This window comes from Peromyscus californicus, unplaced genomic scaffold, assembly GCF_007827085.1.
Source record: "Peromyscus californicus insignis strain IS unplaced genomic scaffold, ASM782708v3 Scaffold_12__1_contigs__length_115047231, whole genome shotgun sequence".
NCBI lineage: Eukaryota > Metazoa > Chordata > Mammalia > Rodentia > Cricetidae > Peromyscus > Peromyscus californicus.
In genome coordinates this window covers 53819884-53845951 of record NW_026294413.1, presented here as the reverse complement: position 1 = coordinate 53845951, position 26068 = coordinate 53819884, and the positions used below count along the sequence as shown (strand labels likewise).

The 26068-nt window shown below is 51.3% G+C and overlaps 1 protein-coding gene across 2 annotated transcripts in view; it reads left to right on the top strand.

The window, feature by feature from the left end:
* Positions 1-26068, top strand: part of Bin3 (bridging integrator 3) — a 64073-nt gene that overhangs the window by 36530 nt on the left and 1475 nt on the right. For both annotated transcript variants that reach the window (XM_052732846.1, XM_052732845.1), the window contains exons 2-8: positions 7134-7182; positions 13185-13225; positions 13579-13640; positions 18253-18389; positions 18894-18934; positions 24054-24195; positions 24332-24466. In XM_052732846.1, coding sequence (XP_052588806.1) covers positions 13613-13640; positions 18253-18389; positions 18894-18934; positions 24054-24195; positions 24332-24466 — 483 coding nt within the window. In that variant the 5' untranslated portion in view covers positions 7134-7182; positions 13185-13225; positions 13579-13612. The remainder of the gene's footprint in view (positions 1-7133; positions 7183-13184; positions 13226-13578; positions 13641-18252; positions 18390-18893; positions 18935-24053; positions 24196-24331; positions 24467-26068) is intronic.

The following is a 26068-nucleotide window of genomic DNA, read 5'->3' as shown; positions in this document are numbered from 1 at the left end:
ATGATATGTCACCTACAAGGACATCAGTGACAAAATGTTGCTGTCACTAACACAGAGAGCATTGAGATTAATCATTGTACAAGAAATCTTGAACTGTGCCCTGAAATCTTAGTTTACTTATAAAAGAAATATGAGATTTTCCTAAATCTTACATCAGTCTTAAAATTTATATTTATGCATTACCAGTTAGCAGAGAAACATTATTTCTTCCTAAATTGTGAATAGTAGAAAACAAATTTCAATGACCTCTACTAGAGAAAAAAAACGAATTCTCTTTTTCCTTTGAGAAAATGATACGGACTCTCATGTGAAAAGACAAAGACCATGCAGCCAGAAGAGTAGGAATAAAAATACAGAGGTGTATCAAGCTGCACGATTATTCTTGATATCAGATATCCTACATAGCAGATGTTTACATTATGATTCATAACAGTAGCGAAATCACAGGAAGTCTCAATGAAATAATTTTAAGGTTGGGTCACTACAACATGAGGACTGTATTAAAGGGTCTCAGCATTAGGAAGGTCGAGAACCACTGGTTACATGATCAACCAACATCCTGTGTGCCTCAGAGTTTTCCTTCGTTCCCAAGTGAGACATCCAGGGAGGGCGTGGAAACCACGGTGTGAAGACTAGAAAGAGAGACTGCCAAGGGAGAAGGAAGAGTAAGCTGTCCTCCGCTGCCCAGAGAGGAGACAGCGGGGAATCGAAATGGCACCACAGAGGGCAGCCCAGAAAGCCACGCTCTGAAGTCCGAAGATGCGCTAGTCAAGTCAATAGTACAGAAGGAAAACCCAGCTTCAGCCTCAGCCTGTAGTGTATTGAGGTGGGAGTGACCAGGTACTTTTAAAGTCATTAACTATTGAACTTCCTTTGCAAAATGCACTAAATTAAAACCATCTCATTGGGATTAAAGTCATGAAATTTAAGAAAAACCTGATAGCAGAAATGCAAACAACTCTCTACAAGTATTAGAAGATAAAATTAAGCCCATGCCTTTAATCCCAGCACTCAGGAGGCAGAGGTAGATGGATCTCTGAGTTTGAGGCCAGCCTGGTCTACAGAGCAAGTTCCAGGGCAGCCAGGGCTACACAGAGAAACGCTGTCTCGAAAAACCAAAACCAAACAAACAAAAAGATAAAATTTTAAAAAATGTTGAAAAGCAGAGAAATCGGAGACCTAGAGGGATGGATCAGCAGCAAGGCTGCAGCGGCGGAAGAGAACAGAACACGGAGGGGAGTCAGCCCGATCAAATCGGAGAGATTGCCAAACTGAAACTGCGCAGTGAGAAGTCAGCACAGTGGATGGAACAGATCCAGGAGGTACACTGTGGTGAAACACCGAGACAAACCTACCATCCTTTGGACTTGCATAAAGAAAATGAAAAATGGACCACATAAAAAGGGTAGAAATCGCTTCATACTGGGACGTTGGAAGACAAAAAAAGTAATGTCTTTGAAATTCAGAAGGAAATTATGGCCAGGGTCGTGACACATGCCTGTAATCCCAGCCCCAGAGGGTGAGGCAAGAGGGTCATAGTTGGGAATGTAGAGAAACCCTGATTTAAAACAATACACACCGCTGACATGGCTCAGCAGCAAAGGCTCTTCGCTCCTACACCTGACAACCTGAGTTCAGTCCCCAGCTCCCACACAGTAGAAAGAGAACTGACCTCCACACATGTACCAGAGCAAGTTGTCCTCTGACCTCCACACATGTACCAGAGTATGCACGTGTGTACACATACACAGTAAATAAATGTATAACATTTTTAAAAACAAAAATTGGTGATGAAAACTGTACTGGCATATTGCATGAAAATGGATAATAATAAATGCTGGTGAGAATGTGGGGGAAGGGAAGCCTGTGTTCACAGCTGATGGGGGTGTAAACTTGTCCCACCACTGTGGAAATCAGGATGGAGGCTCCTCAAAATACTGAAAACCACCATGTGAGCCAGCTATCCCCTTCTTGGGTCAGTGTGCCAAAGTGATACCTGCAGTCCACGTGAATAGCTGTTCTAGTCACAAAACCCAGGAAATGCAGCCAACCTATGATTCTGTCAACAAGTAAATGGATAATGAAAATGTGGGACGTACACGCAAAGGCATTTTTTGCAGCCATAAAGAAAAGTGAAATCATGACATTTGCAGGCAAAAAAAAAAGGGGGGGGGTTGCAACTGGAAGTCATTATGTTAAGCAAAAATAAGCCAGTCTCCAAAAGACAAATCCCATGTGTGTTTTTCCTCATGTAGAAGCTAAATTTGAAAGGGTGTGTGCTTGTGTATGTCTCACAAAATTAGAAAAGGGATCATGAGAGGAAAAGATCTTAAGGGAAGTGGGAAGAGTGAGTGGAGTGCTGGAATCCACGTAACAGGAAAGCTGAAGCGAAGACGAGGTGAGGGAGGACAGCGGGAGATGTGAGCAAGTAAGACCAAAGTATCATGTCACAAATGTACGAAGATGCTGCAGTGAAACCCATTACTATGTCTACGAACTTAGCAGTTTTTAAATACTAGGTTAAAGAACTATGTTGACATATGAAAACATTCATGTTACATATTTCCTTTATTTTAAAAGGTTATATCAATGCATATGCACATATATACATATACAGTTAAAGGAAGTACTACATAACGTGTATAGACATATACATATGTGTGCAGATGCATGTCCATGTGGTAATTCAGCATCTCACTGCTTGTTTTGGCCTTTGTGGTGTGTGTGCATTCTGGTGTTGTGCATCATGTGTGTTTTCCATGTCTTCCAAGTTTCTAACACTAATCAGGAGCTATTTTTGTAGTTAGGGAAAAACTGAAGGGTTGGTTTTTTGGGTTTTTTGTTTGGTTGTTTGGTTGGTTGCTCTTTCCCCGCCTTTGACTTATTTGAAGAATTACAGCAGGCACAAAGAAGAAAACAGTAGCCGCATGCCCACACCCAGGGCTGAGGCCCAGCTGTTTTTCTCTCAGCCCATGTAAATATATATATTTATTTAACACCACTGAAATATTGGTCATCTTTCAGACAGAGATAATGGCTGGCAGGGGATCTTCTTCCCATCCCTCTCACCCTCCCCTTGAATTTTCAGTGAGAGATTTCTAAGCAAGCAAAGCTGTAGATTTAAGAGCTCCTCATAGTAAGCTAGGAAGTGGGAAGGCTCCATTTGGGTGGTGTGGCTGTGTACCCATTTCCCGGTGTGATCCAAGTGGTCATGACAGCATCTTTTCCCAGTCTGGGACAGGAAATAAGGAGTATAGATTGAGAGAACTAAGAGACAGCCATGTGTTGGTTACATAGGAAAGAAGACGAAAGAAAAATCAAGATCACATTATTGGGCACATTGGAATGAAAGTTTCTCCTCCAAAACAGAACCTAGAGCAAGAAAGGTACAAGATGAGCCAGAGTGTCATAGCTAAAGGAAGTACCACATAACCCAGGCATGTGCTCACACACTGGTGGGAATATGTCAGAGTGTCGTAGCTAAAGGAAGTACCACATAACCCAGGCATGTGCTCACACACTGGTGGGAATATGTCAGAGTGTCATAGCTAAAGGAAGTACCACATAACCCAGGCATGTGCTCACACACTGGTGGGAATATGTCAGAGTGTCATAGCTAAAGGAAGTACCACATAACCCAGGCATGTGCTCACACACTGGTGGGAATATGTCAGAGTGTCGTAGCTAAAGGAAGTACCACATAACCCAGGCATGTGCTCACACACTGGTGGGAATATGTCAGAGTGTCATAGCTAAAGGAAGTACCACATAACCCAGGCATGTGCTCACACACTGGTGGGAATATGTCAGAATGTCATAGCTAAAGGAAGTACCACATAACCCAGGCATGTGCTCACACACTGGTGGGAATATGTCAGAGTGTCGTAGCTAAAGGAAGTACCACATAACCCAGGCATGTGCTCACACACTGATGGAAATATGTCAGAATGTCATATAGCTAAAGGAAGTGCCACATAACGCAGGCATGTGCTCACACACTGATGGGAATATGTCAGAGGGTCACAGGAACTAACTGCGAAGCTGTCAGTGGCCAGACTGAAGCTGTTCTTAGTATCAGAGTAAAGCAGTATTGGATCATGACCCCGAGTATAAAATACCCACGAGTCTATGCTGATATGAATGACGGACTAGATGAGTAAAATAAATGGTGGTTCCCTAGTGGAAAGGAGCTGTGGGGGGGGGGGGGGGGGCCACAGTGGGGAGCCTTTGAAGCGCTCACTTCCTCAGCCTGTGGCTCAGTTGAGGGCAGCAGGGGTATATCATGTCTGCAGTGCCTCTGTGAGGAGATGTGAGGAGAATGACTCTCCTTTTTTAAGATTTATTTATGTGTCTGTGTGAATGTATGCCACATGTGTGTGGGTGTCTGCCAGGGCCAGAGGAAGGCATCAGATCCCCTCAAGCTGGAGTTGTAGATGGCAGTCAGCTGCCCCATGTGGGTGATGGGAACTGCACTCTGGTCCTCTGAAAGAGCAGTCAGTACTCTTAACCCACCCAGCCATCTCTTCAGCCCCCCAAATCCCAAGGGGTGTGGGGGAGGCATTCTAGCTATAAAATTCCCGACCAGGGCCCCTTAAAAAAAAGGGGCCTCAAAGCCAAGAGAAGTCTTGACATTGTCACACCAAGAGGCAGTTAAGGAGTAAATATAGTGTGCTAACCTGCATGGGATCCTGGTTCTGCAAAGGGCATTAGGGAGAGATTAAGGTAGCTGAATAAAGCAGACTTTAATATGTCGCTCCAGGGACATTAATCATGACTCATGGACCATACTAATATAAGATGTTCATAAGGGAGAACAGGATAGGAGACACAGTACTTATGATACTTCACAATTTTTCAGAAAATCTAGAATAAAAGTCTATTTTACTTAAAAGGTATTGTAGCAGGTGCCCGTGTGTTTGGAGCTAGCAAGTTGAAAAATAATGGTCTGATGAAATCCTGTCCGATCCATTACTGTCATCAGTAACTACGGTGGAGACCTGGCTCTGTCTGCATATAAATGGTTGCCCTTGTGCTAAAACACCCGGTTCCACACAGGCTCTCCTCCATTTGTAGGTTCCTTAGCCATCAGTCCCAACTGGTCCCACAGACTTTGAGACTCTGGAAATCAAGTACCTAGAACAGTTCATGAGAAAGACACTGAACTGTGAGTGGCAGAGAGAAGCAGGGGCCCTAGGGAAGTGCCGCAGTGACTCTGGGCCTGCCATCGAGTCTTTTGAGACCTGTTTCCTTCCTGCAGCATGAGAGGGTTAAAGTGGGAAAACCTTCTCTGATGCCATGCTGCTCTAAAAGGCCTGTGACTCTAAGGTGAGGTTACAGAGGCCGTGACCCTGCAGATGACGGCCACCAACTCTAGCTTCCTTGCCCGTGGTCTGTCGTTCCAGACTCTGAGGCTACTCAGGGTTCTTCAGGATCCTCTGCCCACTCCTCACATTCCTGGGGTGTAGTTCCCTTGTAGATAAGGAGGAGAGCCAGCTAGCCCAGCGGGTTTCCTAGTGGAAGAAACTGAGTTTCAGAGAGACTCATTTGTTCAATGGTAAACCAGTGGTGACCTGCTTCCTGGTCTCGCTCGTCCCTCTGCCGCTTCTTTCCCACCGAACCCAGGTGTGCGTGGCCTCCAGAGTGTTGCTGGGGTACTTGTTCATCAGCCGTCGACTCCAGTTCCCAATCTTAGGGAAAGTGATGGGGGCTGGGTCAGAGAACCCAGCTCCTCCCCACACCCAGCTTTTTCCCCTTTAGGTCTGAGAAACTAAACAACAGTCGTGTGTGTGTGTGTGTGTGTGTGTGTGTGTGTGTGTGTGTGTGTGTGTGTGTCCCCGCTTTCAGTCCCACAGCAAGCCTTTTCCCATCTGATGATGATGGCACAGCCCAAGACACTTCGTTTTCAGCCAGATCCCAAAGGGTTAACTCTCCCAAATTATGGGGCTGGGTTAACAATAAACAGGATGTCCTTCAGAAATTAAATTTAAACCACCGTGACTCAGGCCAGCCCATCCCCTCAACCAGATCGCTGTCTGGGGGTTATTATCGGTGGTTAATTATACCGTTGGGGTTAGCAGCAGTGTTGGTCAACTTGGGCCAGGTGGAGGCGGACGCGGGAGAATGACTAAAAGGAAGGATGGGAATGGAGCCTAAGGGTTGGTCAGAACAGCATTGGCACCATCAGCCCAGAAGCCCAGAGGAGAGTAATGAGAGGCTGTTTGGGGGGCTTCTAACCAGAGCTGGTCCCTAAGTCACTTCCGACCTAGGGACAGGACAGGTAGGGGAGACACATTACCATTTCTTTCACCACGGGGACGAACCTTGTCAACGTTCTCAGCTGGCCACCAACATAAACTAACAGCGTCCCTGTCCTGTCCTCAGGACCTGGAAGAGATCTCTCAATTGCCTGTGTCAATCCGCTCACTCCTGAGAGCAAGAAGGGGCCCCAGGGCAGCCGCTAGAGGCATAGAGCAGCCTGCTGGAGTAGATGGAAGCTGGGCTGCTGCTCCACTCCTGAGCCCCAGCCCCGTGATCTCCCTTATGTTAGGTCCAGCCTCTTCCAAATTAACATGGGAACCTGGTAAGCAAGCTTCTTAGCAAGTTCAAGGCAGGCTTGGGCAGATTCTTTACCAAGTCTGCCCCATTTCATCCTGTCTGTTTTTTAGCCACTTATAAATACCCCTTGATTTATCCTCTTTCCTTAGCATCCCCAGAAACCCTACAAGATACATTGTAGCCCCTGTGGGGACAATGAATACGCCTTACAGACAATGAGAGATGTTTGTGGGCTTTTTTTAAGGACAGATTTTCAAGAACGATAGCTGTTATAAGGAGCCATGTTTCTCAATTAGTTCCTCAAAGCAAGATTTGCAGAGCCTCAAGATGTCTCCCTTCCCCCACTTTTCCAGTGTGTTTTTAAGTGACAGACTGCTAATGGGAATGACCAAGAGCTGGCATGGAGCATGATCTGTCCCAGAACCAAACTGGGTGCTGTTGCCTCACATGCCCCAGGAGGACGGTTGGGGGGGAGGGGCCAATTGTTCATACCCTCCATGCCTCCCCTCTATGCACCCCTCCTACCGTCCAGCCTTTCCCATGTCTCACAGCATCCCTCTTGTCTCTCCCTCTTACAGGATCCCATTTAAGATCGGGCAGCCCAAGAAACAGATTGTCCCCAAAACAGTGAGTAACGCAGTTCTTATGCCCTGGGATTCAATTGTGCCTCACATCACCTCTGCATGGAACCTCAGCCTTCTGGGTATTTTCTCTCTCAGGACTGGAGATTGTGAACTGGGGCTTCTGGCATACTAGACAAGTGCTCTGTCAGTGAGCTAATTCTCAGGCCAGAACCTGAGCATTGACAATGCACATTTGGGAGCTGGAAGGTCAGCACCCTGGGTCTTGTTCCCAGTCATATGGTTCTAGAACCAGGGTCCTGTTGGTTGCTTCCCCAAGTTTGGACAGGTGTAGATGCTTCACATCTGAGTGATCCTATTCCTGGGAGAACTCTGGAGCACACAGTACTCCCCGAATATACCTACCATGATAGTGCCCAAAGCCTTTCTTTCTAGCCACCTCAACTACATAAAAGGCCAGGCAGCTTCTCCAGTTGGCGCACATCTTTTTGTTTGCACAGATTGGTATGTCTGCCATGATCCAGTCACTCTGTGCAATGGTAGCACCTACCCACCTTTGAACTCGTGATGTTTATCCCTGTTTTCTGTCTAAAATGGGAGGGGAAGAGCCACAGATCCTGGAACATTAGAGTAAAAGCCCATGGACCTCATCTGGCCCACTGTCTGTTTTTCCATAGAGTGATGGAGATGTTGTAGATCTGAAAATCCCCTCCTGGAGAGCTGCAGTTAGCATTTGGGTCTGTGGCTCTGGTCACTCTTCATCTATCAGCACTCTGTGCTGCTCCTACAATGCAGCCCCCCATCTGTCCCGAGTAACCTCTGCAGCCGCTCACACACAAGTGAGGCCCTGGGGTCTTTTGCTCTTGTTTTTCTTTTTCTTTTTAAGATTTATTTTATATGCATTGGTGTTTTGCCTGCATGTATGTCTATGTGAGGGTGTCAGGTCCCCTATCACTAGAGTTACAGACAGTCGTGAGCTGCCATGTTGGTGCTGGGGTATGAACCTGGGTCCTCTGGAAGAGCAGCTGGTGCTCTTGACCCCTGAGCCATCTCTCCAGCCCCCAAGGCCTTGGTTTTTAACATGAGGAAAAGCATACTCTGTCCTGACAGCTCAAGGTCCAGGACTGTCTCTACAGTGGAGGCTCCTATGCCCGTCCTCTGAGATCCGGCTGTCCTCTTTGTCTCTCTCCTTCTCTCCTTGGCTCCACTGCAGAGCTAGAGAAAAAGAGCCTGCTTCGGTTTGGCAGGAAGTCCAGCTCATCTAACCAATGCCTCTACCTTCAGGAAGTCCAAAGCTAGGTCACAGGAAAGGAGCTGGGCTCAACTTAAAAGAGTCGCCCTCTGCCTCATGCAAAGGCCGGTTGTAACAGACTCAGTGTCGCCTCCGTGACTGACCATCTGTGGAGCCTCTCAGCTAAGACCCAGAAAGTCTGGGTGTGCGAATGCTGGGCTCCAAGAAGTGGAGGGTGTGGCTATGAGCCCCCAGAGAGTAATCCCAGCAGACCCAAAAGAGAAGTGGTTTTGAAAAGGGTCTTTTTTTTTCCCAACTTTGTTCACCACCGCAAACAAGAAAACAAAAACCCCTCCCTCCACCGAGACTTTCATCTTTCCTCGATGGAGCTTTGATCCCCACAGAGCAGGATGGGCCACAGTGCACTTCCCAGCTCCTTGCCAGAGAATGTTGGTGGAAAAGTCTTGGTTCCTGGGGGGAGGGGGCTAAAAGGGAGGAATTGTTTATTTTGGCTTATGGTTCCAGGGATGTCAATCCATCGTGGTAGGGGATCCTAGATCCTTTACTTTGAGGAATAGCAAAGATTCCCAGGGAAGAACAGGACCCTCCCCCACCCCATAACTTCCCATGACCCTTCCCTATGCTGTCTATGTCCTTGCTGGGGACTTGTCATCCTTTAGTCTGTGCTGTCCCCTCCCCCAAATTGAGCAAGTGTCCAGTAGTTGTTAAGGAGCTAGGTTAGAGACTGACTTCCTGGATTCCTACCTAGCTCTGCCTCTGTGTTATCTGTGACTTTTGCCACATGCCTTAGCCTCTTCGAGCCTTAGCTTTCTTGTGTACAAGGTAAGGGTAACCCCAGTACTTTTGCCACGTAGGACGAGTCCCACACAAGCCAATGCATATAAGGCACTTAGTCCAGTGTCTGGACTGTAAGGAGCCCCCCGACAGCTGGTCTGGCTTCCTCCAAAGCCATCAAGGACTCGGCCTGTCTCAGCAGCTCCACTCCGCAGTGCAGTGAAGTTGTGGACTAGGCCTTTGATCTTTCACCAACAATGAAAGCCGAGGGATGGCTTAGAATGGAGTTTTCATCTGCTCAGCCTATTCCCCTCAGCTCCCAGGTGCTTCAGCATAGGTAACAAGACCCTGCCCTTTCTGGATGGGTTCTTGCTCACCTCTCTACCCCTAGCACAGGCCTGGGCTGTGCAGATGTCTCCAAATCTCTGGCAGCTGTCCCTGGACGCTGGTGACGCACTATGGATAGGAACAGATGTGGCTGCCCAGGTTATTGGAAGTCATGGCACCCCTGTCATGGGAAGAAATGTTCATGTTATCTTCAGGGAGTCTTGGGAGGTTTTTGGCTCAGAGTACCCAGCTCCCAGCCACAAAGAAAACATTGTCTTTGCTCTCTCTCCCTGCCTGTGTTCAGGTTCCCAACCTGAGACTGTGGCAGAAATGGTGTGTTCTTTGCAGGGGCTGACCATTGACACTGTGACAAGGCCCACAGCTCCTACCTCCTGATCCAACTTCTGTTAGTCCCCTCTGGAGCCTCAGAGTGTCTTAGCATGGAGAAAGAACACAAACCCAGAAACACACACACACATCACATACAGACATACAGACACACGCACATACACACCACACACATACATATACACTCACAGCACACATACATACTCACCACAGACACTACACATACATACACACACACCACATATATATACATCACATACATACCACCACACATACTACACACACACACACACACGCACACGCACACGCACACGCACACGCACACCCTCTCTCATGGAGAACAAGGGAGCTCTTGGAGACACTGTTTCCCATGCCCTCCAAGCAAGGGTTCCCTAGGTCTTGTGCACATAGGAAGACACAAGCCAAGGTCCCTAGCCAGGGAGGTGCATTGCAAAACCGGGGCAGAGACAAGTAGCCACACCGAGCCTCTCCAGTGGGGGAAGATTCCAGACTTCAGCCTCTCTAATCCCCGCTAGCCCCGGAGCGTACTGAGGGAGGATGCTGTCCACCCGTAACATCCTCTGTGTGGCTCTCAGAATGCTTTCTCTGCCTCACTTTGACCTGACACGCCTCAGCCTTGGCATCCAGAGCCCCAACCCTGCCTGCGGCCTCCTTTTCCCCTTGACCAGGAATTCGAGTTTGGAAGGAGCTCAGCTGGTTCCCTCACTTAGCAAATGCCGAGCTCTTGCTGGGCAGGCTAGCCTAGGCATTGCCCTTGCACCCTGGACCCGGGAGAATGTAGGGAGCATCATCTGGGGCTTGGTTCTCCCTAGGCTACCCTTCAGCAGCCCGACCCAGCCCGATCCCCTGACAATCCATGCACATGTGTTTACACTTGCGTTGTTGACTGGCCTCCAGTTGCCTTTTGGCAAAGGTACCAAGCATTCAAAAATGTTCAGATCTTTTCCACTTGGCTCTTCCCCTTAGAAGACACGCACCTCGGAATGTAACTCCAGTGTGTCCCTCTATTCTGTTAGCTGTAATCTGAGGGCCTTGAATTCTGGTCCTACCCCAAGTGGTTCTGTCTTCTGGGGAGAAAGATGAGGGACCCATGAGCTGCACCATGGCTCCTGGAATCAGGAGAGGTGGTGTTTCCAGGCTCCTGTGAGGTGGCCTTGAGTGGCACCAAGCAGAAAGAGCATGTGGCCACCCTGACAGCTTCTGTTCCCAGACTGTGAGCTTCTGCTCCCCCTGAACAATCCCACCTGGCTGGGAGCTTGAAGGCCCCTTTGTACAAGTCCAAGCAGTCCCCAGCCAGGCAGACCAGGTGCTCTCTGACATCCCACACACATCAGCACGCTCAGGCATTGCAAAAGAGAAGAAGGCTAGGAGCCAAAGGCAGCCACACAGGGGCGCAGCCCCCACCACCCCAGAAGAGCAAGGGCCTAGCTGTGTCTCCAGGAGAGTTTGGTTCTGGCCAAGAAACACTTAGTTTTCATTTTATCCTTTTGGAAGTAAATGCTAATATGAAGAAAAAGACGACACTCAGCAGCCGCGTCCTGTGGACTATGAAGGCCACAGCTATGTGGTACTGCCTAGCATGAGGTTCCATACTTAGCCACATCAGGGCTTACTGGCTGCCATTTCTCAAGTCCTTTTGGCTGCTGCTCTGTGCATCCCGGTCTGCATCTCCAGGCTGCTGTGGCCCTCCCATGCCCAGCAAACGAGAAAAGAACATGGATGTGCGTTCTGTAATCACCACTGTGGGCTGGGCACCTAGCCATGTGTTATCTTCCCCCGAGCAAGTGAGACAGCGAGGTCAGAGCAGTGACAAGTGCTCAAATGACCAATGAGCAATGAGCACGTGGCTCCAAGATACCAGACTATTGACTTCCAAGTCCATCTCTCAGCTGCCTCTGTTCACTCCTCTCCACTGACTTCCTGCACCACATGCTGGGGAGGCAGGTAACTAGGCTAGGTCACCCCTTTGATCTCATGACATGGCATTGTCGTCTACAAAGTTCACTTTCAAAAACCACACAATCAAGTCACTGCTCCCCACTAAAGTGCAGGCCAGCACGGTGGCTCTGGGGTAGAAGTGCTTGCTCTGTAGACTTGACAGCCTCTTATCACCAGACCCACAGGACAAAGAGAACCAGTTCCTAAAAGTGTCCTCTGACCTCCTGGGTACACTCTGCCTGTGCTCACATATACATCATAAACACAATTATAATGAATTGGGGAGGGGGTTTGTTTGTTTGAGACTGGGTTTCTCTGTGTAACAGCCCTAGCTGTCCTGGAACTTGCTTTGTAGACCAGGTTAGCCTCGAACTCACAGAGATCTGCCTGCCTCTGCCTCTATGGTGATGGGATGAAAGGCGTGCGCTACCACTGCCTGGCTAAATTTTTTTTTTAAGATTTATTTATTTATTATATACACAGAAGAGGGTGCCAGATCTCATTACAGATGGTTGTGAGCCACCGTGTGGATGCTGGGAATTGAACTCAGGACCTCTGGAAGAGTAGTCAGTGCTCTTAACCTCTGAGCCATCTCTCCAGCCCCCTTTTTTTTTTTCCCCAGAGCTGAGGACCGAACCCAGGGCCTTGCGCTTGCTAGGCAAGCGCTCTACTACTGAGCTAAATCCCCAACTGGCTAAATTTTTTTAATTACAAAAATATTCATAACTTCATAAGCTTACAATTTTGTGCCAGGCTACATTCTTGGCTAGCCTTGCATGTGGGCCACAGGTTGGACACCCCCAGAAATGCACACCTTGAAGGCTCAGGTGCAGGGCCCCTTCATTCTAAAACAGGCTCCCACCTGATGTCCCACCCAAGATCTTTTTCGATGTACCTGGGACCCAACAGCAGATTCGTAGGGTCTATGAGAAAGCTATGGCCGAGAAGGGAAGTCGCTTGCTCAGGCCTCACAGCTACCACATGACAGAACCCTGCTGCTCCAGACTCGCTTCTTCCTTGGTGCCCTGCTGACTCCTAGGTGGGGTCTTGTCTTGTCAATCACCTTGACTGCCATCAGAGTTGGGATGAGGAAAGGGCACTAGCAGTACCTCACTCTGGGGTGACAGAGCCAAGGCATAATCCGCTGAGACTTGCCAGCTTGCCTGGTTGGCCCCTCTGGGAGGAGAGGCCTTCTCCCTAAGTCAAACACTTCATTAGTTTGGGAACACAGGGACACTGTTGCTAATGATCCGCTGGAGCGTGTAGGGACTGGACAGTGCTGTTGCTGCAGGCTGCGGGGGAGGGCGGGGAGCGAGTTTCAGTGAGCTGGGAGAGTTTTTCCATCATGCTGTCATTGCCCACTGATTGAGCTATCTCTCTCCTTCCAGGTGGAGAGAGACTTTGAACGGGAGTATGGAAAACTGCAGCAGTGAGTGTAAACCCCAGGAGGGTGAGATGGGAGATTGCTGGGGCACACGCTTCTTGCCAGGTCTACCTGCCCCGCCCCCTCCTGGCCAGGTCAGGCTCAGCCAAGGAGCCTCTGCACCCTTTGTCCGTTTATAGCTGGGAACCCAAGACAGCTCTAGCAGGAGACTGGCTCTGGGAGGGTCATTAGTGCACAGGCTCTGGGTGATGGGCCTCACGCAGAACCTCGGGTGGCATGGTGATCTGTGGCAGATATTGCACGGAGAGTGGCTTCCCTCCCTGCTAGGCTCACCTGAGGCAGAGAAGTGAGGCCCTAGTGCAGTGAGGCCAGGTGCCCATGCGCTCCTTGCCTTTCAGGCTGGAGGAGCAAACCAAGCGCCTGCAGAAGGACATGAAGAAAAGCACGGATGCCGACCTGGGTAAGTGGCCCCGCCCTGAGTCTGTCGAGGCAGGTGCAGCAGAGGATGCCCTGTTTCCTCAGACAAGTCACTGTGCTCAGAAAACACCACACACTGAACCTAAGAGGCCGGAGAGAGGTCATTCTCTCTGATGAGGTCGCCACTTCCCACGGGGTCCTGCCACTCCTGCTTGGTTGGACATGGGAACAGATGCTCCAGGGTCCTGTTAGGATGGTATTACAGCCAGCAGAAGCTGCTATGGCAAGTCCCTTCCCTGCCTCGGTGTCAGGGATGGAGAGAAAAGGCAGCATGACCTTCCTGGCAGAAGTCGGCAGTGTGGCAACAGCAGCCGAAAGAGCTGAGCTGCAGAGTCGGCAAGGAGAGCCAGACAAACTTCAGTATGTCCGTTCTGTCACTACAGAGGGCACAGAAAGGCCTCTGGTGAGGGCCAGCAGGGGCCAGAAGTCAGGACTAGGGAGGGCTCTTGGCTGAAGAGACTTATTCAGGAAGAACTAGGCCCAGGGGCCCAGTGACTGAGGCAGCTTCCGTCAGGGAGCATCAAGAGGCGCTGTCACTGAGTGACAGAGAACATTCCCCTTACTGTCCTCACCAAGCACAGGCCTAACAGTCCCTAACCCAACACTGCCCCTAACCTCCCTGTGCCTTGTCTGGGAAATGCCCTCATTGCTAGTCATCAGCCCCGTGGCTTGTGGTGATGGTGAAGTTGTGTGTTTGGTGTAAAGCTCTGAGAGCAGCATGATCACCAGCATGCTGCTTCTGTTAAGAGCAGCAGTACTACAAACAACAGCAACAGCAGAAGTAGCCGAAGCAAGGCTCCTGCCAAGTGGACCTTGACAGCGTCTCCAGATTCCCAGGAGAGGGATGTCTGCATGTCACTTTATAATAGGGACATCAGAGAGACAGGTGTGACCAGGGCAACCCACCATCTCCCACTTGATAAATCCTGGTTGAGAACCAACTTGTTCCAGGCATACACCTCAATGCTAGAGGTTCAACGGTGAGCTTCCGTCCTAGGAGAGAAGGCATGCAGGAAGTCAGTCACCATGTATTATAGCACCATGCAATGACCGATGCAAGAAAGGACCATGAAGGGACGGGGGGTAACAGTGCTGCTTTGGGTGGGATGAGAGCAAGGAAGCCTTTCTCGGGAGGTGCCCCTGTACCTGAAAGGGTAAGGGAGTACTCTATGTAGATGTGCCTGGGAGAACATGGCAGCAAATGCCCTGAGGTGGAGTTGGCCCTTCCCCAGTGGTTGTGCTCACTGACCCAAAGGCAGAAGTAGAATTAAGGACCCGACTTGTTCGTTCAGCCACGTGACATAACTACCTACTGCACATCCTTACGGCTGGCAGAGCGTGTGAAATGTCCGTCTTTTTTTTGTTGTTTTGTTTTGTTTTTTCGAGACAGGGTTTCTCTGTGTAGCTTTGGTGCCTTTCCTGGAACTCGCTCTGTAGACCAGGCTGGCCTCAAACTGACAGAAATCTGCCTGCCTCTGCCTCCCTAGTACTGGGATTAAAGGCATGTGTCACCACTGCCCAGCTAAATGTCTGTCTTTAAAAGGAGGAAATCATTTTGTCTAGAGGCAGAAGCTTTTTTGTTTTTAAACCTCTTATTCTTTTATTTTTAAGTGTATATGATGGTGAGGGGTGGTATGTATGTGAGTGTGTATGCACATGAGTTGCAGGTACCTGTGGAGGCCAGAAGAGGGCATCACATTTCCTGGAGCTGGAGTTACAGGCAGTTTGTAAGCCCCTTTGTGGGTGCTGGGATCTGTACTCAGGTCCTCTGGAAGAGCAACAAGTACTCTTAGCCACTGAGCATCTCTCCAGCCCACCTGCCTGTGTCAGGCTTATTTTTCTGACTGTTCTAAGCTAGGAAGCAGTGAGGGGTGGGGTGGGGTGGGGGATGGGGTGGGTACTTCACTGCAGTAACCAGACCTGTCTCAGTTTCTGACTGGCTGTCCCAATAGTAGAATCTAGATTCGGGTAGCACAGTGGTATCCAGATGTCACCTAAAAGGTCATAGGGTGGTGGTCAGCTCAGAGTGGGTTGGGAGCCTACTGTGGTCCCACTTGTCATGCAGTGGAAAAGCAAACTCTTGATAGGCCCACAGACTTGGGGTTGCCCCATTTTGCCAGGTACTAGGCCTCAGCTGGTTACTTACACCATCTTTATTCCTTCAGTAGACACTTTGAACAGCTTCAGATCAGAGAGAGAAATGTCTTCCTGGGGAGCAGCTGTGACTGCCAAGGGCCTTGCAGAGCTGCCCTCCCATGCTCAGAAGGCCAGCCTTCTTGGTCTGTGCCCCATAGCTTCCCTGCCAACCCCAGGGATAAGGGCTGGTCTGAACATGACTCCCACCTCACTTTCTGGACCCCCGTCTCCAGCGTAGGCCTGTCCTGAGCCAGGGGTCGGGTTTGGGAGCTGGTCTGTTAGATGTATTTGGGGTCTGACTTAGGTGGAGGGCCTTTGCATCACTTCCCACTGCCTTCCAGCAAGGGAGTCACTGGTACCTGCTTCCCAGACAGCTGAGTATCAGAGTAGAAATGAGGGCAGGGTTTTGTTTTCCTAGTGAGGCATGAAAAGCAAGTAGACACAGTCTGCATTCAGAGTCTGTCACATGGGTGACAGCAGTGTCACCGTGGGCTGGTGATGTGTCTCCAATAAATTGTGACTCTGGTACAGTGGGACTAGGAAAGTACTTAGAGGTGCTGACCCAACAGTTGAGGAAAATGAACTGTATGGCTTGTGTGACCTCAGATTCTCCCAAGTTCCAGGATAGGCTCTAAAATCCTCGCCGATGCTCTGAAAAGAGGATCTTCCATTTAGAAAAATTATATGACTTCCAGAGTTTTCAGAATGATCATTTTCTGAGGACTTTTGGGGGCTTCATCTGGAAGCTGTCTTGGGACCTCAGAAACACAAGGGAAGGTCTTAAGATTTTTCCCTAAGATTCAAAGACTGCCAATCTCGGGGCTAGGCCATATGGGCCATGGACCCACCACCCCTAGTCTGCAGGGGAGAAAGGCTGTTACCTGGAGCAGGGACCAAGAACGGGTGTGTGGGATTAGATTTCAGACCTAGCTGTGCCCAGGGCAGTGGCCAAGCAAATACAACATATTGGCTTCGTGTGGTTTCAGCAGGCAGAGGTCTGGGAACGTGTAAGGAATATGAGAGTGTAAGGAGAGGAAAAGGCAGGTGGAAGAGAGCCTCCACTATCCTGTGACTGTTGTTGAGATTCTTATTTTTCGTCGAATACTGTGGAGAAGACATTTTCAGAAATGTTTGCAGTTCTGTGCACATCTTTACTATCTTCTGACTGTGCTGTTTGTGATCACTTCATAAATGTTTCTTCTTCCTCCATGGCTTCAACATTTCTGGCAAGTTTACCTTTCCTCTTTGTTGGGTGACTAACCCATACCGGCTTCCATGGCAGTCTGGGCAGCCCAGCAGGCACAGCCTCTTATGGAAGGACCTGGGTGTGACAGGGACCTCTGGCAGGGCCTGAGCTTCTCCTCTCCCACATTAGAGTGTCAAGGCCCTCCTGGGGACCCGCCACTGGGCATACGCTGTCTGTTCACTGCTGGGATGGCAAAGAAGGTCCCACTTGTAATCAGCTGGGAGATGGTTCCCCCTCCATCCATTCTAAGACCCTCCTTCAGTTTAATGTCCTTGAGACCGCAGTTCTCTAGCACTTGCTAATATGGTGGTTTGGCGATTGGTGTCTTCTTTTTTTCTTTCTTAAGGCACCCGTGTGCCTTAAAATCAATAGCATCTCAAGTGCTGTGGCACTAAAGTGATAATAAACAAAACAAACTCCAGCCAAGTGTGGTAGTGCATGCCTGGAATCCCACCACTTAGGAGGCTGAGGCAGAAATCACTGCAGATTGGAGGCCCAGCTGGGCTGCAGTGAGGCCAGCCTAGACTACAGCACACTGCGCAGTTTAAAATCACAGTAACAAGACCCTTGTCTTCTGTCGCTCCTCGGCCTTGTGACTAAGATCACGTGCAGAATTTGTCTTCTGCTCTGATACTCAGCCACCTAAGTTCAGAAACGGGGGTGGACAGTGTTGAGCCGGCCTGGTCCTGCTCTAGGCCCTCGACCTACCCCTCTACAAGTTCATGTGCAAATAAGGGAAAGCTGAAAGCACGCCCAGGATCAAGAGCCTCAAGGCTGGCAGTGGGTCTCCATTCTCCTCGGTGCTGCCTGTGACTTCCGGACAGCCCACAGCACCTCAGGTGTTCACCCTCTGCCCAGTCCTGATGAGTGGACTAGCCCTGGTGTACAGTAGAGTACGGGAGAGGCCCACCTACAATGCAGGTTCTTGTAGTCTGGGATTATTGAGTTAGCGTCTTTGGAACAGAAATGTGTTATACAGCTTCCCACCCACCTGGTCCTGGAACAGCCTAGGAGTTTTTGCTCTCCAGTGATACAGTGTTTCATGGCTAGGAGTTGTGGGAAACACCAAGGAGCATGTCACATGGCTTTCTGGAGCCTCAGTGTTCTGGTAGCCATGGCCTAGATAGAGGTGATCAGGTCAGACCCCTAGGCCATAGGAGACCTTGAAACCTGGCCCTCTGGGAACTCACAGAGCTTTTCACCTCTGTAACAGCCATGTCTAAATCTGCTGTGAAGATATCCCTGGACCTACTCTCCAACCCGCTGTGTGAGCAGGACCAGGACTTTCTGAACATGGTGACAGCCCTAGACACAGCTATGAAGCGGATGGATGCCTTCAACCAGGAGAAGGTGACCAGGTCTTGTTGCCCGTGCCCAGTGCTCAGCCCTTCCCCTTGGGTCCGCCTCGATGCAGTGCCCTCAGGTCACAAGCAATGCTGGGGTTTCAGCTGCGGAAGGCCTGATATCCCCACGCCCAGCTCTTCCTAAACCAGGCTGGTCAGTTGCCCATGTCTCCGTGAGGCATGTCACTGAGGGGCCACAGTGAAGCCAGGAGGTGCTCTGTAGGGCAGCTCTGCCCACCCAGCCCTCCACACTGAGCAAAACCATCACAAACCTGTGCCAGTGGCACTGACAGGAAGAGCCTGACCTGAGACCAGACCCAGCCCTCGATGGTTTCCTGGTTGGCCTCTCCACCTGCTCTGGCTGTAGAATACAGATACTTTATCGCCTATCCCACCCCGATCCCCCTTGCCCAGCTCTCAGGATTCTGACTTGTGAGGAACCTGGAGCCTCCTCTTTTAAGAAGAGTCTAGATATCTCAGTTCGGATGCCATTTGATTCTTCTTTTGACAGGTGAACCAGATCCAAAAGACAGTGATTGAACCCCTGAAAAAGTAAGTAAGGTTATCCAAGGAAATGGGCCTCAGGGCACTTGTGGGAAAAGCAGATCAGCTAGCCCCTTGGGGACCAAGAAGCATGTCTAGCAGCATGTCCCCAGCTTCCCATGACAAGAAACAACAGGGACACCAGCCGTACATCGTGTCCCACAGTTGAGGCTCCTGGTTGCTCCAGAGCTCCAGTGCCGCCTAGTCGGTCTGTAGGGGAAGGGAGCTGCTAATGTCCATGGCGCCAGACACTGGCCCGGTGGTCTTTAGGCCCCTTCCCCTTTGCCTCTGGTTGGGCCCCGTGAGGCCCAATGCTGGCTGATTCCAGCTAGCAGAGAGCCTGGCCAGCACTCAGCAGACATGAGCAAGGCCTTTCATCTCACAGCCGGCCTGGGATGCAGCTGCCTGCAGTACTGTGCTTTGGAAACGTGGGGGTGGCCGCACATGGGGAAGGGCGCAGCAGCAGCAGCAGCCACCGCATCCTGCTTGGGAAGGTCCCCTCACTCGTGACCTGCGAGAGCAGGGAGTTCTGTGAGAGTCCGTCTTTGGTCCTGCAGGCCCTGGTCAAGGATCAGACAGGCTTGTCCTGTGGGTCCCCAGGGGAGGAGGCTGGCCCAAGCCTTGCCTTGAAGCTCCTGAGTGCTTCCTCTCTCCCAGCCTCTCCCAGCCTGCTCTGACCCAGAAAGGCTCCCGCTCTGCGCCAGCAGCTGCACTTTATTACCTCTTCTGTGGTGGTCCCTGGCAGCTGCCTTGCCAGGGCTGGGCAGTGAGCCTCTGCTTCATTATCATTAGGCCAGGATCAAGCTGGAGGGAGATGAAGAGCAGGTTTTGATCCTGCAGTCTTGGGGTGTTGGGGAGTGCTGTTGTTCCTCCCCTGTTCGGGCCCGGGTTGGGGTCAGGAAGAGCCCTCCTAACCTTGTCAGTGCTTCTTCCCGACACTGGGCCCGCAGAGCACCTGCAGCTGCCCTGAGGCCAAGCCTGGCCCATGCCCACCACCCCAGCCTCATCAGCTTGGGCTCTCGAACCCCTGCTTCATGATCAGAGCTCGTCCCCAAACCACAGGACCTGCATGAGTGCAGAAGGAGCTGTTCATTTGGTCTGCTCTCCAAGACAGGTTCAGAACTGGGTGGAAGGATCTCAGAGACGAGCCTCTGTGCACAGAGAAGTCTGCTGTGCCAGAGATGCAGGGGCCCAGCCACAGGCACCCAGAGTTGGCAGAGTTTGGCAGGACTGCCAGCTCAGAGAACTAGGGGGCTGACTACCTTCTCGATTTCACAACCAACGAGGCGGCATTGAAATCGGATCCCTGGCTTCTGCAGCCAAGTAGAGAGAAACCCCGGCTGCTTCCCACCATGCTAGCAGCCCACCACCTGCCAGGAAGGTGGGGGCGTGGCAGAGGGGGCGGCCACCATCTCCGCCATGGATCCGCTGACCTCTGTGTGAGCCTCAGGCCTGGCTGGCTTGTGCAACCCACAGCCAGAATACAATCCCCCATGACCACATAAACCACCACTGCCTGCTCCCTCCTCCCAACTTGCTGCCTTTTGCCAGAAGAGAAGCTCCCAGGGACCCCATCACCGGAAACAGGAAACTGCAGCTTTCCTGTCCTCTAATGAAGATCATGGCCACCCTGTCGCCCCCAGTGTCCCCCGCAAGGGGGGCTTGGTCTCTAATCCCCCAGTCTCTGGGTTGTTCACATGTCGGATGGGGATGCTTTCAATTTCCCTTTCCTGGTGGGTGGAAGATCCCGGCTGTGTGGGCACAGATGAGGAATGGCAGGCATCCCCACCAGGCCGGCTGCTCCCAACCCACCTCCCAGCCGGCCTCTTTCCCTCCCCACTCTCTCCTCACCCCACGCTTTACCTCCCTGGGGAGCAAGCCTGGTGTTGAACCCTATGCCAGGCAAGAAATGGGTACCTCCTAGGTTGAGCTCCCTGGAGCCCTGGTGTAGACCTAGGCCCACCCCCCATCTTTGAAGATCAATGTGCATCAGTCTTAGGCACTTACAGACTGGGGACTCAGGCAACGGAGCCCAGGCGTGTGTACTGCCATATTGAGCAGGGACAGTGTCCCAGCCACTCCCGTAGCCTAAGTCTGTCTAGTCCCTCGGCATGGTAGAGTTGGTACCTAGAAGCAGGGTTAGCGTGCTTGAGGATGTATGATTTGAGCAAGGCCAGGAAACAATACGGCCTGTCTCTTACCACTAATTTGTCAAGGGGCAGCTGAGACCAGCAGAGGATCTGGCTTCTCTACCGTGTGTCTTTGGAGCAGGCCAGTAGAAATGGAAGCTTGGTGCCTTGAGGAGAGCTGGTCCCATGCATCATCCTTGCCAGGAGGTCAGCAGGAACCCTATTAGGTCCCATTAGCATATTTGGGAAAGGTCCCGCCACAGGGGACCAGCCTGCAGCTGTCCTCACTTCTGCACCAGCCACCTGAGTTAGTCCACATCTGGAGTGGATCCTGCTATCAGGTAACTGGCAACATCTGTCCAAGGCTGAAAAGTAGAAAATACAAAATGGAGGCTTGGTGGGACAGTGAGCAGGAATTCTGCCCTCCATCACCTTAGGACAGGCGCTCTTCCTATGAGTGCCATTAGTAGCCCCCTCAGATGAAAAGAACATGACACCTGTCCCTTGTCTCAGGGCCTACCGGTCCTAGGCCCAGAGCTACCCAGATTTCCCTTTGTGAGTGACTCATCTCCAGTAGTCTAAGCTACTAACCAAGCTCAGGTCTCGATCAGATCTTCGTTTGATTGATGAGTACTGCTGAAGGAGACAGATCTGAGGAAGACATGTGAGTCCCCCAAGAGTCAGGAGTCCCCAGCAGGGCAGCAGGACCAGTTGCAGCTGCAGACAGTGGGGGTCTTGATTCCTGCAGGCTCCTAAGCAGGAATCCGTGCTTTTAAGTAGTGAATGGTGTGTAGAGACCACATGCCCCAAGGCTGTAACCCCTAGTCTGTGGTGGCCGTGGTCTCCCAGCTCTGCACTTTGACCTGTGCTTGCATTGTGGGTCCTTCATGAGCTGGCCAGGTCATGAAGTGTTAGTATTAATATTCCTGATAGGTGTGACTTGGTCTTGAAGATGACAACCATGGAAAGGGACTGGGACCATGGGCTAATGTCCAAGTTGTACTGAGACTAGCATTGCACCAAGGTCATTTCACACCTGCAGGATGCCCTTCACACATTGCTTTGTTTCTTGTGATGCCCACCCCACCCCTACCCCTGTCTCCCCTGTCCCCAGAGGTGAGTTCCAATGAGCAAAGAGATTGTGTGGCCTGGGCAGGAAAGTACTCCACCTCTGCCTCTTGCCGACATGTCTCTCATTCTTGGCCCTGGGGCCACCCAAGCAGCAGGCTGCTTCTGACAACAGGATCAAGCTTCTGGGACCCTTTGTTCTCTTGGGATAGAGGGAGGGGCAGGGTGGTAGGTTCTCAGGCCGAGGCACCTGTTCCCTTGAGCCACACACTGCTCAGCTGCCCAGGAAGGGAGAGGGGCTCCAGAGCAGCTGAATGGCCAGGCACAGCTGCCTCGACATAGGCAATGTGACCGGCTCCTGCCAGTGGGACCTGGTGGTGCCCCCTCCCCACATCCATTTTGCACAGAGCCACATGGGTTCACACCTCCCCCCTGTTAAAGCACCTCGTCAAGTCTTGGTTTGATTACTCTACAGAAGGTCCTGTGGCTGAGGCTTCAGAGAAATTCTGACAGCCTTGAGCCCGGAGCGTTTTCAGGAAAGTGATGCGCCTGCTTAGAAGGTTAAGTTACAGGAGTTGGTTTTAGTGACCTTTGAGATGAAGCCCTTTGTTCCACGGGGATCTGCTCCCTGAACCTGTTGCTTGTTTGGGTACCCTGATGCCTGGCTGGGTTTACATTCTGCTCTCTAGCAGGAGTATGCTTTACTCTGGTCTGTGTGTCCCTGACTTGTGAGAAGCTTTTAAGTACCGAATTCATAATCATGTCCTGTAAGGAGCAGAGGTTGGGAATGGTGCTTCCTGTGGTATCAGAACCTACCCTAAGCATTCAGATGTTCTCTCAGCACTGATGTGTGTGAAAGGCTGGCCTCAGCCACTGCCTGGGGTCCCACTGAGAAGATCCCATCCCCTGACTTCTGTTTGCCTGCTTTGTTGCCCTCTCTGGCTCTTCCTGGATTAGCTGACTCTTCCGGTCCCAGGTCACCAACAGTGACTCTCCACCTGAGTGACCAGAGATATTGAGTCCATATCGTACCAGGCTGTCAGAGCTCCTGGCTGGCACAGTGGGCACCTCATGGTGTGGTAGGAAAGCCTTGTACAGCACCAAGGTCAGCTACAGCCCCTCAAGGCTTTGCATACCCCATTTTCTCACTTCCAGGAGAGCTGCTTACAGGGTTGCCTTGCCTCCATCCTTCATCTGTGTCAAGAAGAATGTTTACTCTTGCCTGGGCCCCCGAAAAGTGACTCTCCCCTCGGATCATAGAAGATACAGTGGCCCTCCATGGGGAAAAGGTGGCCCTGATGATGATAGTTACACTCAAATGCCAAAACATTTCAAATGCAACCCTCTCTGAATGGCCAGTCCTCTGAGTGTCATGCTCCTTTTCAGTCATGTTGGGTAGGAGGGGCTAGGGCTGTCTCCTAAAGTGTGGTTTTTCCCTTGGTTCTTTTAGTGGGGAAACCATAGTGTTTGTGTTTCTCCACAGTGTGAAGGGACCCTTAGCCAGACTCTTAATTCTTTTTTCTCACCTGTCAGTGGCACTGTGGTGTGGTAGGATAGGTGCTGGTAAACTTGGACACTCAGGGTCCTTTCTGGACCCTTACTACCTGATTGTGGCCTTGGCCTTCCCTTTTTGTTTGTTTTGGTTTGTTTTTTAGCATATTCAGGAGTATCCCAGCCCTGCCGTTCCCTGTGATGGGGCTCAGGGTGTGTAGGGAGACAGCCACAAGACAAAGAGCTGTCTTCCCAGCCCACCGTTGGGGTCAGTACTGCCTGCTGCTCCCCATAACATCCTACCAGCACAAGTCCCAAAGCTGCAGAGCCCTATGGCTCTGGCACATAGTAGGTGTGTCCTACGTGTTTCTGAGTAAGTGGTGACTGTCAGATACACCTCCACATGACAAGCCTGTTTCCAACCAGGCTGTGCCCAACAGGTTTGGCAGCGTATTCCCGAGCCTCAACATGGCAGTGAAGCGGCGGGAGCAGGCCTTGCAAGACTACCGGAGGCTGCAGGCCAAGATGGAGAAGTATGAGGAAAAGGAGAAGACTGGCCCGGTGCTGGCCAAGCTCCACCAGGTACCGAGGGAGAAGGCAGGAGGGGGCAACAGAACAACCATTGCCACGAGGGCCTCGCTTGGGGACCAGCAGACCCAGGACACTAGCTGTCCCCACACCCTGCCCTCTTCAGTGACACCAGGGTCTTGTTCTCCAGGCCCGAGAAGAGCTGCGGCCTGTACGGGAAGACTTTGAAGCCAAGAACAAACAGCTCCTGGATGAGATGCCACGATTCTATGGCAGCCGACTTGACTACTTCCAGCCCAGCTTTGAGTCCCTGATCCGGGCACAGGTGAGGCGAGACTCTTCCCTTGGGAAATGATCTTTGTAGGAACCTAGTACCCATTAGATGTAGCTATGCTCTGCACAGACAGCAGCACCTCCCTGCCCCAGGCACTATGGGAATTCATGTCAGCCCTGGTGCCCAGCACTGATATTGTGCTGGAATTACTCTTGGGCATCCTCCATTGCCAAATCCACTTAATCCCAGCCCTATGATGGACAAGGTTCCTTTTTGTTTAACCCTTTCTCTACCCCTTGAGTTCTTCCTACATTCAAGCAGCAAGACCCCAGGCTGCATCTTTAGCCTCCTTTAACTGGCCAGGCCTTTTGCAGAAGTGGTTGAGAGGCCAGTAGAGTGAATGCCTGAGGACCCAACAGGAGACTTCCATTAGCAGGAGACCACAGGAACCCTGACTGAGCTTCCTAGGGAGGGGTCCTGGACCAGCTCTGAGATTCTGGCAACTAGGTATAATGCTCCCCCTAGTGGAAAGACAGTGGAGTGCAGGCTGGCATGGGAGTGGCCGCCAGAGAGAAGGACGCAGCCCAGTGTCTCCTGCCACTGGGGTGGAGGGCCCAAATGGGATGCCATGCAGCTCCCGCCCTCCCCTCCCCATTCATCTTCAGGCAGATTTTAGCTAGGATTGTTCTCCCCGCTGGCATGGTGGGAGAGGCAGTGGTACCAGCCAGGAGCAGCTCTTCTCCACATGGACTCCCCGCAACTGATCACAGGTGCTGGCTCAGGACCCCAACACTAACTGGTCCCCAAGCTAAAGGTTTCCTGTCCCCAAGCTCAGCCTGCCATGCTTGTCTTGCCTGGGCCTCTGGTGCCCTCCAGTGGACATCATCATTTCCTTGTTGCTCCCTTAGTCACAAATGCCCTGAGTAAAGCCTGATTCCCACTTCCCATCCTTCACTTTTGGGTGACACCCAAAGCCATGGGCTAAAATGCTTGACATCAAGAAGCCCAAGCAAGGTTTGTCCTGGAGCCTAGACTTGCTCGTGACCCGTGTTTTCAGTCTGGTGCTCTCTAGGGAGCGAGACTGAGACAGCAAAGGGACTGTTGTCCCTGCAGACGAGGGCCACCTTCCAGCTGCCGCACCCTTTGTTTGGATGAAGAGTGGGTTTAGAGGGGAGGTGTTGGCCTGCCCCCTTTTGCTATGACACCTACCTCTGCTTCCAGTGACCTGTGTCCACCATCCCCACCCCAGATCCTTAGAGGAAGCTGCAGGGTACCCAGGCAATGGGGTGCCCTGTAACCAAGCAGCAGGGTAGCCAGGGTTGTTTACCGCCCGACCTGTGCCAGCATCCTCCTCACCCGGCTGCTGCTGCTGCTGCTATTAGTCATTAGAGAAGTGAGCATCCCGGTGACTCACCAGGCAGCGTGGCCCAGGCAAGGAATTGGGGGCCTCCCCAGCTGCGGTTTCTGGGGAGACTTCCTAGGACACCACTCCCACCCTCTGGACACCATCCTCCAGTTTCTCAAAGGGAGGAGGATCCTGGAGACAGTCTCAAAGCTGAGGTCCTTGAAGAGCAGAACGTGGGACACTTTGATGAGTGTGCACTATCATGTCAGGGAGTGGAAACTGAGGCAGAAATGGCCTCTGACCTCTGT